Source organism: Salvelinus sp. IW2-2015, linkage group LG5 (assembly GCF_002910315.2).
Source record: "Salvelinus sp. IW2-2015 linkage group LG5, ASM291031v2, whole genome shotgun sequence".
Taxonomy (NCBI): Eukaryota; Metazoa; Chordata; class Actinopteri; order Salmoniformes; family Salmonidae; genus Salvelinus; species Salvelinus sp. IW2-2015.
The window spans coordinates 17,123,430-17,135,556 of NC_036844.1; the positions used below are offsets into that span (position 1 = coordinate 17,123,430).

At 42.0% G+C, this 12,127-nt stretch overlaps 1 protein-coding gene across 1 annotated transcript; it reads left to right on the forward strand.

The window, feature by feature from the left end:
• Window positions 1–540: 540 nt before the first annotated feature.
• LOC111963639 (PR domain zinc finger protein 2) lies at window positions 541–2,210 on the forward strand. Its single transcript, XM_023987157.3, has 2 exons — window positions 541–628; window positions 842–2,210. Exon 2 carries the CDS (start codon window positions 969–971, stop codon window positions 1,722–1,724), a length of 756 nt encoding a protein of 251 aa, XP_023842925.1. The 5' UTR covers window positions 541–628; window positions 842–968; the 3' UTR covers window positions 1,725–2,210.
• Window positions 2,211–12,127: the final 9,917 nt, after the last annotated feature.

Sequence of the window (12,127 nt, forward strand, 5' to 3'; positions counted from 1 at the left end):
TCTCTCTCTCCGGCTCACTGAGTTTCCCTCAGCTGTACTCTGTGTGTGTGTGTGTGTGTGTGTGTGTGTGTGAGAGACTAAAGTGCTCTGACCTTCTCATTTTCTCAAAAAACCAAAGGCTCCCAGTGACATCCTTTACCAGTTTCCTGTATTCATGGTGACGGGGATATTTGTCCAATCAACTGTCAGTATTGTGTTGTGGGGAAATGCAGTGTTTCCTGTTTTTCCCATCATCTTCTTCCCATTGGTGTAGGGTGGATTTCTTTGTTTGTGTCCAGGAAAGCTACAGAAAGTTCTTACAGTGTCACATATCTAGGATAATCCATTGCTTATTCATTTTTTTGATTTAACTCTAAGATTATTATGTTGTGTTTTGTCTGTTCTTGGAGGCTGTTGCCATAGCGATAACCAAAATCTATTTTTTTACTAGTTTCCTGTATCCATGGTGACGGGGAGTTTTGTCCAATCGACTGTTGGTATTGTGTGGTGGGGAAATGCAGTGTTTCCTGCTTTTCAAAAGGGCTTCCTCCCATTGGTACAGGGTGGAATTCTTTGTTTGTGTCCTGGAAAGCTACAGAGTGTCCGTACGGTCTTATGGAGTATCTTTGGCCAGAACCTTGAAGAAGAAGTAAGTAACATTTTACTGATTAACATAACACACTTTTTTGGGGGCGAATCAAAGCTTTTAACGCTGCACAGTTGACTCAGTTCGGCTGAATGTTAGATTTTTTATTTGAGTCTGTTGGTCAGTTGTATGCAATGTATACTTTTAATTTTGACATTTGAAATTCTGTTTTTTTAACTTAACAATTGCTAAATCCATCATCTTTGTGTTTTAAAGTTTGAGACAAGATGAAGCCTTTTCAAGCAAACTGCTTTGACGCTCAGTGCTGCCTCCATCCGTCACTACCAACAGTCCTTGAGTAACAGACATTACACCACCCCTCTGGTGACTGAACCAGGGAACCATGCAGAGGCCACAGGTTACCAGTGGCACCCCGCTACAGATCCCACCACAGCCTGTACCCAAGAACAGGCACCCCATCCTCCTGTACTCCATCCAACCCTTACTGAGGGAGACAGTTATCAGTAAGGAAGGCCACCCCCATCCCCAGCCTGACTCCCCCCAAACCTGTGGCACTCAAGGCCCAGGCCAGAGCTGCTGGAGCCTGGATGTGAGAGTGGCTGTGCTGCTTGCGATCGTGGCTGGAGCTCTGATACTGATCCTGCTCTACAGACTCCTCCAGCTGAGGCACAGACTGAGGCTGGCCCAGGCTCGACATGCCCTGGAGTACTACAGTTTCTACCACACCGCCACCTACACCCTTAAGGACCCCAGGCTGCCCCAGATATTGCCCACAAATGGAGATGCTATAGAGGTCACCCCTGTGGCCAACCCTGTGGCCCCTATTGTTGTCACCCCAGTACCACCTCCACCGGTCTCCCCACCACCCACTCTTCCCCTCCCTCCACCCCCCATCTTGTCTCTACCCCCTCGCCTACCTTCCCCCTCCTCTACTGCCTCCACCCCTTCTCCCACTCTCTTCCTCACTCTCTCTCCCTCTGCCCCTGCCCATCATCCACACCACCCCACCAGCCCTCACCAGTCCTGGGGCGCCAGCTCGGATGCAGAGGTGTACTCTCGGATCGGAGCGTTCAGACCATCCAGGCTGTCCAGCCTCAGCCGCTCACAGGTCATCCTGTTTGAACATTCCTCTCTCTGACATCTTCTCTGGATATTCCACATTAAGAGCATTCCGCTTTGTGGCTGCTTCTATCAGTTTTGTGAGAATTCTATAACCTATTTTAATGTTCTGAATTTCAGATTTGTGTGTGGGTGTTCTCCCTTGTGATGAGTTCTTTGAGGATCATGAAAGGGATTCTGTTGAGTTCACTGCTCTATTATCCACTCACTGTCGAGTGCATACGCTTTGAAATTTCGTGTAGCTGAATTGCAAATGTCCATTTTATGGTCCTATTAAAGTCACAAAGAATTTAAAATGGTTGCCCTGATAAAAAAAAAATCTCATCTAAAACCATGTTTATTATGTTGTTTGTCTTGAGACATATCCCATTTCTCCCACAATCACAATAACTGACCTCACTGTTTCCTCTGATGGGCGGAAGACATTTCCTCTGGCGCTTTTCCATCACTGGGTCTCTCCCTATCTCACTCGCTCCTTATGTTTCCTCCCCCTCTCCATAATACTTACTGCACTCTCTCTCTCTCTCTTCTCTCTCTCTCTCTCTCTCTCTCTCTCTCTCTCTCTCTCTCTCTCTCTCTCTCTCTCTCTCTCGCTCTCTCCTCTCTCTCTCTCCTCTCTCTCTCTCTCTCTCTCTCTCTCTCTCTCTCTCTCTCTCTCTCTCTCTCTCTCCTCACAGTCTGAAGGCATGATTGTTTAATGAAATGTTTTATTTGATTGTAATTGTAAAAACATATATATATATATATTTTAAAGCAGAACAGCTTAACAGTATATATTGCCAACATAATACATGTTTATGTCTGTTAAGTAATGTAAATAGATTAGATCTGTTCATCACCTTCTATAAAGGATTTATAACCTTGTTGACAGACTTCTGCTCTCGGTTCTTACAAAGGTTTTTGTAAGTTTCCACCATGCCTGAAGATTTATTCACCTTCAATAATTAATAGCATTTTATTTCCCCAAATGGTCCTTCATGCATAGTTTATTCATGAGGGGTGATCGTGGGTTGTTATTTGTTTAATGAAGTAGAAGAGCAGGGTGAAACCTAAGACCTCATTTGATCCAATCCCGTGGGTGACTGTTTATCCCTGGCCATCTCTAACTTTGTTTGCAGGACTGTTATCTGACTTGCTGAAAGCATACACTACACACATGGGCAGCGTCATAACCAGTCAATGGGATCTGTGTGGAATGAGATTGATACTGTTGTAGAATCTGGACATTGGGCACAGTTAACCACATACCAGATGAGTGAGAAGCGAGGCCTTTCTGAAAAGGGATTCAATTGTAAATGTCCTTTAACATTGTGTGAATCTCTGCCTCTGCACTGCATTACCTATATATCAAAATAATCCCATTTAGATAACTTTTTTCTAGTTATGGTTCTCCTTTTCACAGAGTTTCACTGAAAGTAGCTCAGGTTCAGTAAAGGTCAGGTGCTTTTATTGTAAAACTAGCCACCATGCTGTATATTTCTCCTTTGCTGTCCAGTGTATGACTTTCTGCCACCAAAACTCTTGAGTTAGGAATGCTGCATAATTGCTTCTGTCTCTGCTTGTCATTTTGTCAAATTGAGAAGAAATCGTGTTATTAATATTGCCCTCAGAGCCTCAGTGTCCACTATGCAATGTCAATAGAGCTATTTTACTTGTAAAAGAGTCCTCAAACCAGGCAATTAGTATTGGTCAGTTTTTAACAAAGTCTCTCTAGAGATTAAAACAACCACAAAATTAATAAGAGGAAGTGTAATATTTGGTTGTGCAAAACATGCTCTGTGATGGGAGTTAACTCAGTGGGCCAAACATTATATTATAAACAGACGGACAGCATACTGTATGAGTATGCACAATTCATTATTATTAACCATTATTTTACCAGGTAAGTTGACTGAGAACACATTCTCATTTACAGCAATGACCTGAGGAATAGTTACAGGGGAGAGGAGCGGGGATGAATGAGCTAATGTAAGCTGGGGATGATTAGGTGACTATGATGGTATGAGGGCCAGATTGGGAATTTAGCCAGGACACCAGGGTTAACACCCCTACTCTTACGATAAGTGCTATGGGATCTTTAATGACCACAGAGAGTCAGAACACCCATTTAACATCCCACCCAAAAGACAGCACCCTACACAGGGCAATGTCCCCAATCACTGGCCTGGGGCATTGGGTCTTTTTTTAGACCAGAGGAAAGGGTGCCTCCTACTGGCCCTCCAACACCACTTCCAGCAGCATCTGGTCTCCCATCCAGGGACCAACCAGGACCAACCCTGCTTAGCTTCAGCAGCAAGCTCATTTTATTCCATTTAATTAATGTATTTTACTTTCATGAGTATCGTAACCAAAGTTTTTTATAACTAACCCAAGATAGACCAGAGCCTGTCCTTTCCAATGGAAGCAAATTAATTCATCATAATTGGCAGAACAAGCCAGAAGGGCTTGAGCTAGTGAGATGCTATTGATGCATTCTAGCATGTATTTGTGAAGTGCACGTGTGCAAAAACTATTCGCCCTTGCACTCTTTCTAAACTATGCACATTTTTAAAACTTCGGCAAAGGGTAAAGTCTAAAAAAACGCAGTACACTTTGTTTGTTACAGATTCTAGTTTTGGAAACAGAAAATGTTACGGAGATCAAATGTTTCATCGACAATAAAATGAACAGAATGTCGGCCAAAATCCATCTTGCTTCATCTTCTCCCACTGCCGTCCACTGGGCTTCCTCTCATCACCATAATGGGTATTGAGTGGAAGCGCCAACCGGATGCTTCACATTAATGCATCCGGTGAAGTATCTGTCTCTTGACCACAGAAGGTTGGTGGCCCCTTAATTGGGTAGAACGGGCTTGTGTTAATGACTGGAGCGGAATCAGTGGAATGGTATCAAATACATCAAACACATGGTTTCCAGGTGTTTAATGCCATTCCATTTGCTTCGTTCCAGCCATTATTATGAGCTAAAGGCATGCTCGGTTCGGCTGGCGCCTAGCCTAACTTGTGTACTTGCATACTCCCTTAAAAGACCTTCGCTTGAAAATCAAGAAAAAGCAGCAATAGTATTGTTTGTCCATCTTGAAACGCTGTAGCTAGTATACTTCCTCAAAATAGTCTGAATTAATCTAAAATAACTCGTTAATTTTGACGTTTTTGCCAAGGAGATCTTAGTCGCTTTACATCTAACTAAGCAGCCTGGTCTCATTGACTAGACGTAACATAGGAAACATCAATCCGGAACACTCAAGCTAGTGCGATATGTTACGTTTGGTATGGTTACACAAGACAGAAGATTACTTATGACAAAAATTAAAGGTGGGTTGTTGATCTGGGTATATGGGCGGATGTAAAATATAAATGTCTTTCAACCCAAAGGTTGTGTGTTCAAATCTCATCACGGAGAATTTTAGCTAATTAGCAACTTACTACTTTTTAGCTACTTTACAACTGCTTAGCATGTTAGCTAACCTTTCCCTTAGCCCTAACCGTAACCCTTTTAGCTAACTCTTCCACTAAACCTAAACTTAACCCTTTAACCTAACTCCTAACCTTAACCCATAATCCTAACCCCTAGCCTAGCTAATGTTAGCCAGCTATCTAATGTTAGCGTTAGCCACCTAGCTAACGTTAGCCACAACAAATTAGAATTTTTTACATATATGTTTTGCAAATTTGTAACATATTGTACATTTTGCAAATTCGTAACATATCATACCAATTGTAATTTGTAACATATTATACGAAATGGAGGATGGACATCCAAAAACGAATACATACCATACGAAACGTAACATACACAATATATACAAAAGTATGTGGACACCCATTCAAATGAGTAGATTCGGCTATTTCAGCCACACATGTTGCTGACAGGTGTATAAAATTGAGTGTGCAGCCTTGAAATCTCCATAGACAAACATTGGCAGTAGAAAGGCATTACTGAAGAGCTCAGTTACTTTCAACGTGGCACAGTCATAGTATGTCACCTTTCCAACAAGTCAGTTTGTCAAATTTCTGTCCTGCTAGAGCTGCTCTGGTCAACTTTAAGTGCTGTTATTGTGAAGTGGACATCTAGGAGCAACAACGGCTCAGCCATGAAGTGGTACGCCCCACAAGCTCACAGAATGGGACTGCCGAGTGCTGAAGCGCACAGCATGTAAAAATCATCTGTCCTTGGTTGCAACACTCAATACCGAGTTCTAAAAGGCCTCTGGAAGCAACGTCAGCACAACAACTGTTAGTCGGGAGCTTTATGAAATGGATTTCAATGGACGACCAGCCGCACACAAGCCAAAGATCACCATGCGCAATGCCAAGCGGCTGGAGGGTGTGGAGTGGTGTAAAGCTTGCTGCTGTTGGACTCTGGAGCAGTGGAAATGCCTTCTCTGGAGTGATGAATCACGCTTCACCATCTAGCAGTCCGACAGACAAATCTGGGTTTGGAGGATACCCCAAAGCATAGTGCCAACTGTAATGTTTGGTGGAGGAAGAATAATGGTCTAGGAATGTTTTACATGATTCGGGCTAGGCCCCTTAGTTTCAGTGAAGGGAAATCTTAACGCTAGAGCATAKAAGGTCCATACAGAAGTTGTTTGTTGAGATCGGTGTGGAAGAATTTGACTGGCCTGCACAGAGCCCGGACCTCAACCCCATCAAACACCTTTGGGATGAATTGGAACGCCGACTGCGAGCCAGGCCTAATCGCCCAACATCAGTGCCCAACCTTACTAATGTTCTTGTGGCTGAATGGAAGCAAGTCCCCTCAGCAATGTTCCAACCTCTAGTGGAAAGCCTTCCCAGACGAGTGGCGGCTGTTATAGCAGCAAAGAGAAAACCAACTCCATATTAATGCCCATGATTTTGGAATGAGATGTTTGACGAGCAGATGTCCACATACTTTTGGTCATGTTGTGTATCATACCAAATGGAGTGTCTCTGATTTACATACAGAATGATATGAAATGCTCTGAGACCAGGTTGAAATAAGATGTTTGGTGCAATATTTCTCAAGTGAACAAAATTAGCATGAAAATGAGACGTCTTTAATTGAATGACAAACACTAAATTGAAGAATCCCTAATGTTGACCAATGACTGACGAAGGGGCGTAGACTTAGGCTCCAAACTTCGGCTTGCCTCAAGAAAGATTTTTGTGTGAGTGAATAGCCTTAAAAAAAAACTTGCCGAAAACCAAAAACCAACAAACACGTAACAAAATGTTATCATAATATATGCACAATGTAATGAACACGATGGGAGACAGAGAGCTGGTTTCAAATGCAGGGCACAGCAGGTGTTAATTGTAAAGGACCACAGGAGGAGGCAGGTAGCTGGGTCCAGGGGCAGGCAGAAGGTCATACACAAGGGGTCCAAAAAAGGCAACAGTACAGGCAGGGAAAAGGATAGTAACGTCGTCCAGGAGATCAGGCAATAGGTTGGTAACAGGAAATAAACAGGGAATAGGCAAAAGGCGTCGTTAGTGAGGCAGGCAAAAACTATCATACATGGCAGGAGTAAATTACAGGGGAACCCAGCGCTCCAAATGGAAGTGTGTTACAAAACAAACAATACCTCACGATGATGGGGGTGCAAAGAACTGAACTAAGTAGTGTGTGATAATGACATACAGTTGTGAACCGGTGATCAGAATTCAGGTGATTGGGATCTGGAGAGTGAGCTGCGTTCAGGGGATCTACGTGTTTGAGAGTGTGAGCTGGAAAGTGGGCTGGAAAGTGAGCTGCGTTCAGGGGATCTACGTGTTTGAGAGTGTGAGCTGGAAAGTGGGCTGGAAAGTGAGCTGCGTTCAGGGGATCTACGTGTTTGAGAGTGTGAGCTGGAAAGTGGGCTGGAAAGTGAGCTGCGTTCAGGGGATCTACGTGTTTGAAAGTGTGAGTTGGAAGGAGACGTTACACACAAACTGTTCCGAACTGTTTCGGATGGGAAGCATGCGTACGCCTTAACTCTCAGGTCCTCAACGGTAGCACTATTAATAGTACAAATTCAATCAGAAACAGTGCTTGCTGCCTGCTCATGGACCTTAGTCATCAGCTCAGGTATATGCTGTGACATCACCAGTGTCAGCTCTCTCTTGTTATCTTCTCTCCCTTTCCTTAAGGTACTGATCCCAGAACACAGACATGCACTTAAATCCCCTAAGAGGTTTCACTCTGCACCTTAAGTTTTAAAAAATTACCCAGATTTATTTGACAACCTGGGTTCCCATGGTGACAGGTTTTTCTGATTTTCGAGACACATAGTCAGGTCCAACATTAATTCTAGGCTTGACAAAGAGGAGCAAAAATACTGTATAAAATAGATAATACAAATACTGAGCTGCTTTTTTAATAACTACTAGGCTGCAATGCCTTCAGAAGGTATTCACACCCCTTGACGTCTTGTGTTACAAAGTGGGATTAAAATGGATTTAATTGTAATTTTTAGTCAACGATCTACACAAAATATTCTGTAATGTCAAAGTGGAAGACATTTAAAAGAAAATACAAATCATGAAAAATGAAACAGAAATATATCTTGGTTAGATAAGTATACACCCCCAGAGTCAATACATGTTAGAATCACATTTGGCAGCACAGGAGGTTGGTGGCACCTTAATTGGGGAGAACGGGCTCCTGGTAAGGATGGGAGCGCAATCAGTGGAATGGTATCAAATACATCAAATACATCGTTTCTAGGTGTTTGATGCCATTCCATTCGCTCCATTCCTGCCATTATTATGAGCCGTTCTCCACTCAGCAGCCTCCACTGTTTGGCAGTGATTACAGCTGTGAGTGTTTCTAGGTAGGTCTCAGAGCTTTCCACACATGAATTGTGCACCATTTGCCCATTATTCTTTTCAAAGTTCTTCAAGCTCTGTAAAATTGGTTGTTGATCATTGCTTGACAACCATTTTCAAGTCTTGCCATAGATTTTCAAGCAGATTTAAGTCTAAACTGTAACTAGGCCACTCAGGAACATTCCCTGTCTTCTTGGTAAGCAATTTTAGTGCCTTGTTGCAAACAGGACACATGTTTTGCATTATTTTGATTCTGTACAGGCTTCCTTCTTTTCACTCTCTCAATTAGGTTAATATTGTGCAGTAACTACAATGTTGTTGATCCAGCCTCAGTTTTCTCCTATCACAGCCATTACACTCTGTAACTGTTTTAAAGTTTCCATTGGCCTCATGGTGAAATTAGTGAGCTGTTTCCTCCCTCTCCGGCAACTGAGTTAGGAAGGATGCCTGTATCTTTGTAGTGACAGGGTGTATTGATATACCATCCAAAGTGTAATAATAACTTCACCATGCTCAACGGGATATTCAATGTCTTTCTTTATTTTTACCCATCTACCAATACGTTCCCTTATTTTGCGAGGCATTGGAAAACCTCTCTCGTCTTTGTGATTGAATGTGTGTTTGAAATTCACTGCTCGACTGAGGGACCTTACATATAATTGTACTGTATGTGTGGGGTACAGAGATGAGGTAGTCATTCAAAAATCATGTTCAACTGTCACGTTCTGACCTTAGTTCCTTTTCTATGTCTTTATTTTAGTTTGGTCAGAGCGTGAGTTGGGGTGGGCATTCTATGTTGTTTTTCTATGTTTTGTTCTATGGTTATATTTCTATGTGTTTGGCCTAGTATGGTTCCCAATCAGAGGCAGGTGTCAGTCGTTGTCTCTGATTGGGAGCCATATTTAGGTAGCCTGTTTTCCTTTGTGTTTTGTGGGTGGTTGTCTTCCTGTGTGTGTGTTTTCACCATACGGAACTGTTTCGTTTTCTATCATTCACGTTGTTATTTTTGTATTCTTAGTGTTCAGTTATTAAATTGAATATGGACACTTACCACGCTGCGCTTTGGTCCTCACCTCACTCCAACGACAAGCGTTACATCAACACTATTATTGCACACAGAGTGAGTCCATGCAACTTATTATGTGTTGTTAAGCACATTTTTACTCCTGAACTTATTTAGGCTTGTCATAATAAAGGGGTTGACTTATTGACTCAAGAAATGTAATCTTTTAATTTTGAATTAATTTGTAAAAAATGGCTAAAAACATAATTCTACTTTGACATGATGGGGTATTGTGTAGGCCAGTGACACAATCTAATCCATGTTAATGTCAGGCTGTAACACAACAAAATGTGTAAAATGTCAAGGGGTGTGAATACTTTCTGAAGTCACTGAAGTCACTGTATATTGTATGCTCCAAAGGATTTCAAAGGGGTTCAAGTCCATAGATGGCCATTGTAAAATTTAGATTTTGTGGTAAATTCACAATTTCTTTGTGGATTTTGATGTGTGCTTGGGGTTATTGTCTTGGTGGAAGTTCCACTTCAGCCTCCTGGCAATATCCTGGTACTTGGTAAAGTTCATGAAGTCGTTGACCTTAAGAAGCCTTTTGGACCTAGACTTGGTGCTCCGGTACCACTTGCCGTGCGGTAGCAGAGAGAACAGTCTATGACTAGGGTGGCTGGAGTCTTTGACAATTTGTAGGGCCTTCTTCTGACACCGCCTGGTAAAGAGGTCCTGGATGGCGGGAAGTTTGGCCCCAGTGATGTACTGGGCCGTACGCACTATCCTCAGTAGTGCCTTGCGGTCGGAGGCCGAGCAGTTGCCATATCAGGCAGGGATGCTCTCGATGGTGCAGCTGTAGAACTTTTTGAGGATCTGAGGACCCATGCCAAATATTTTCAGTCTTCTGAGGGGGAATAGGCTTTGTCGTGCCCTCTTCACGGCTGTCTTAGTGTGTTGTTGGTGATGTGGACACCAAGGAACTTGAAGTTCTCAACCTGGTCCACTGCAGCCCCGTCGATGAGAATGGGTGGAGTACTCGTTCCTCCTTTTCCTGTAGTCCACAATCATCTCCTTTGTCTTGATCACATACTCGGCCCATTCAACAGTTTTAGATGAATATGTGTGAAAAAAGGACTGGGGGCGGGAGGGTCGAAATATACTTCTCTCATGTGCAAAGATACTCAAAAGGGGTGATGATATTAATTAACAATAATTTTGATCCAAATGTGCAAATTTTCCAAACAGATCCGCAAGGTAGATGGATGATTTTAAGTATGTTATTGGACAATAAACAGATATGGCTCATTAATCTATACGGTCCAAATAATAATGATGCTTCTTTTAAAATATATATAATAATTTATCAAACCTACAACAAATACAAGACTCTATTATTATGGTGGGAGATTATAATATGGATTTAAATACCTCAATGGACCGTAAAGGAAATCACACAAACTATCACCCTCATGCACTTAAGGAAATCACAAATGTCATGGATATATTGGAACTAGTGGATATATGGAGGCTTAAATACCTTGACCTAGTGAGATATAGATGGCGGAGACTGAATCAAGCTAGTCGTCTTGAATATTTTCTTATGTCATTCTCGCTGGCACCAAAAGTTTAAAAAGTGTTCATAGGGGACAGAATGCGGTCAGGCCATCAAATCATTAGCATATATATTTTACTCTAACAGAATTTCCACATGTGCGAGGATATTGGAAATTTTATCAAAGGCTATTGGATGATAACTTGTTTCTAACTAGGACAGAAGAATTTCTAACTGACTTTTTCTGACATAGGTACAGCATCGGTACAGCAAATACCCTTTTTGTATGGGACACTTTTAAATGTGCCTTTAGAGGCCATGCAATTCAGTACTCATCTCTAAAACCAAAGCAATTTAGGTCAAAAGAGTCCACATTAACAAAGGACATGAAAGGACTAATAGTACAGATAGAAATAAAAACTGTACCATAGAGGCACAGAATATGTTAGAGGAAAAACACTAATAAATGGAGGAACTTATTGAAGAAAGATCAAGTGTAATATATTATAACAAATAAAGCGCACTGGATGGAATATGGGGGAAAATGCACCAAATTATTTTTTAATCTTCCACATAGAAATGCTACCAAAAATAATTTACTGAAACTTGTTTCAAATGATGGAGTCGACCATGATTCACCAAACAATATTTTGATAGAGGTGGCAAAGTACCTTAAGCATATGTTTTCGTTTCAGTCTCCTCCATCTCCACAAACCAAAGATAATTTTATGGATTGTTTTTCTATTAATAATGTAAAATTAACGACTTTATGGAAAGACTCATGTGGAGGCCAAATTACAGAGGAGGAACTTCTTGATGCAATTAAAGCCTTTAAGTCCAGGCTTCACGGTTGGAATGGTGTTCTTCGGCTTGCAAGCGTCCCCCTTTTTCCTCCAAACATAACAATGGTCATTATGGCCAAACAGGTCTATTTTTGTTTCATCAGACCAGATGACATTTCTCCAAAAAGTACGATCTTTGTCCCCATGTGCAGTTGCAAACCGTAGTCTGGCTTTTTTATGGCGGTTTTTGAGCAGTGGCTTCTTCCTTGCTGAGCGGCTTTTCAGGTTATG

Bases quoted from the DNA above. Each gene is read 5' to 3' on its own strand.
- LOC111963639 (XM_023987157.3), top strand. From the start codon at position 969: ATGCAGAGGCCACAGGTTACCAGTGGCACCCCGCTACAGATCCCACCA.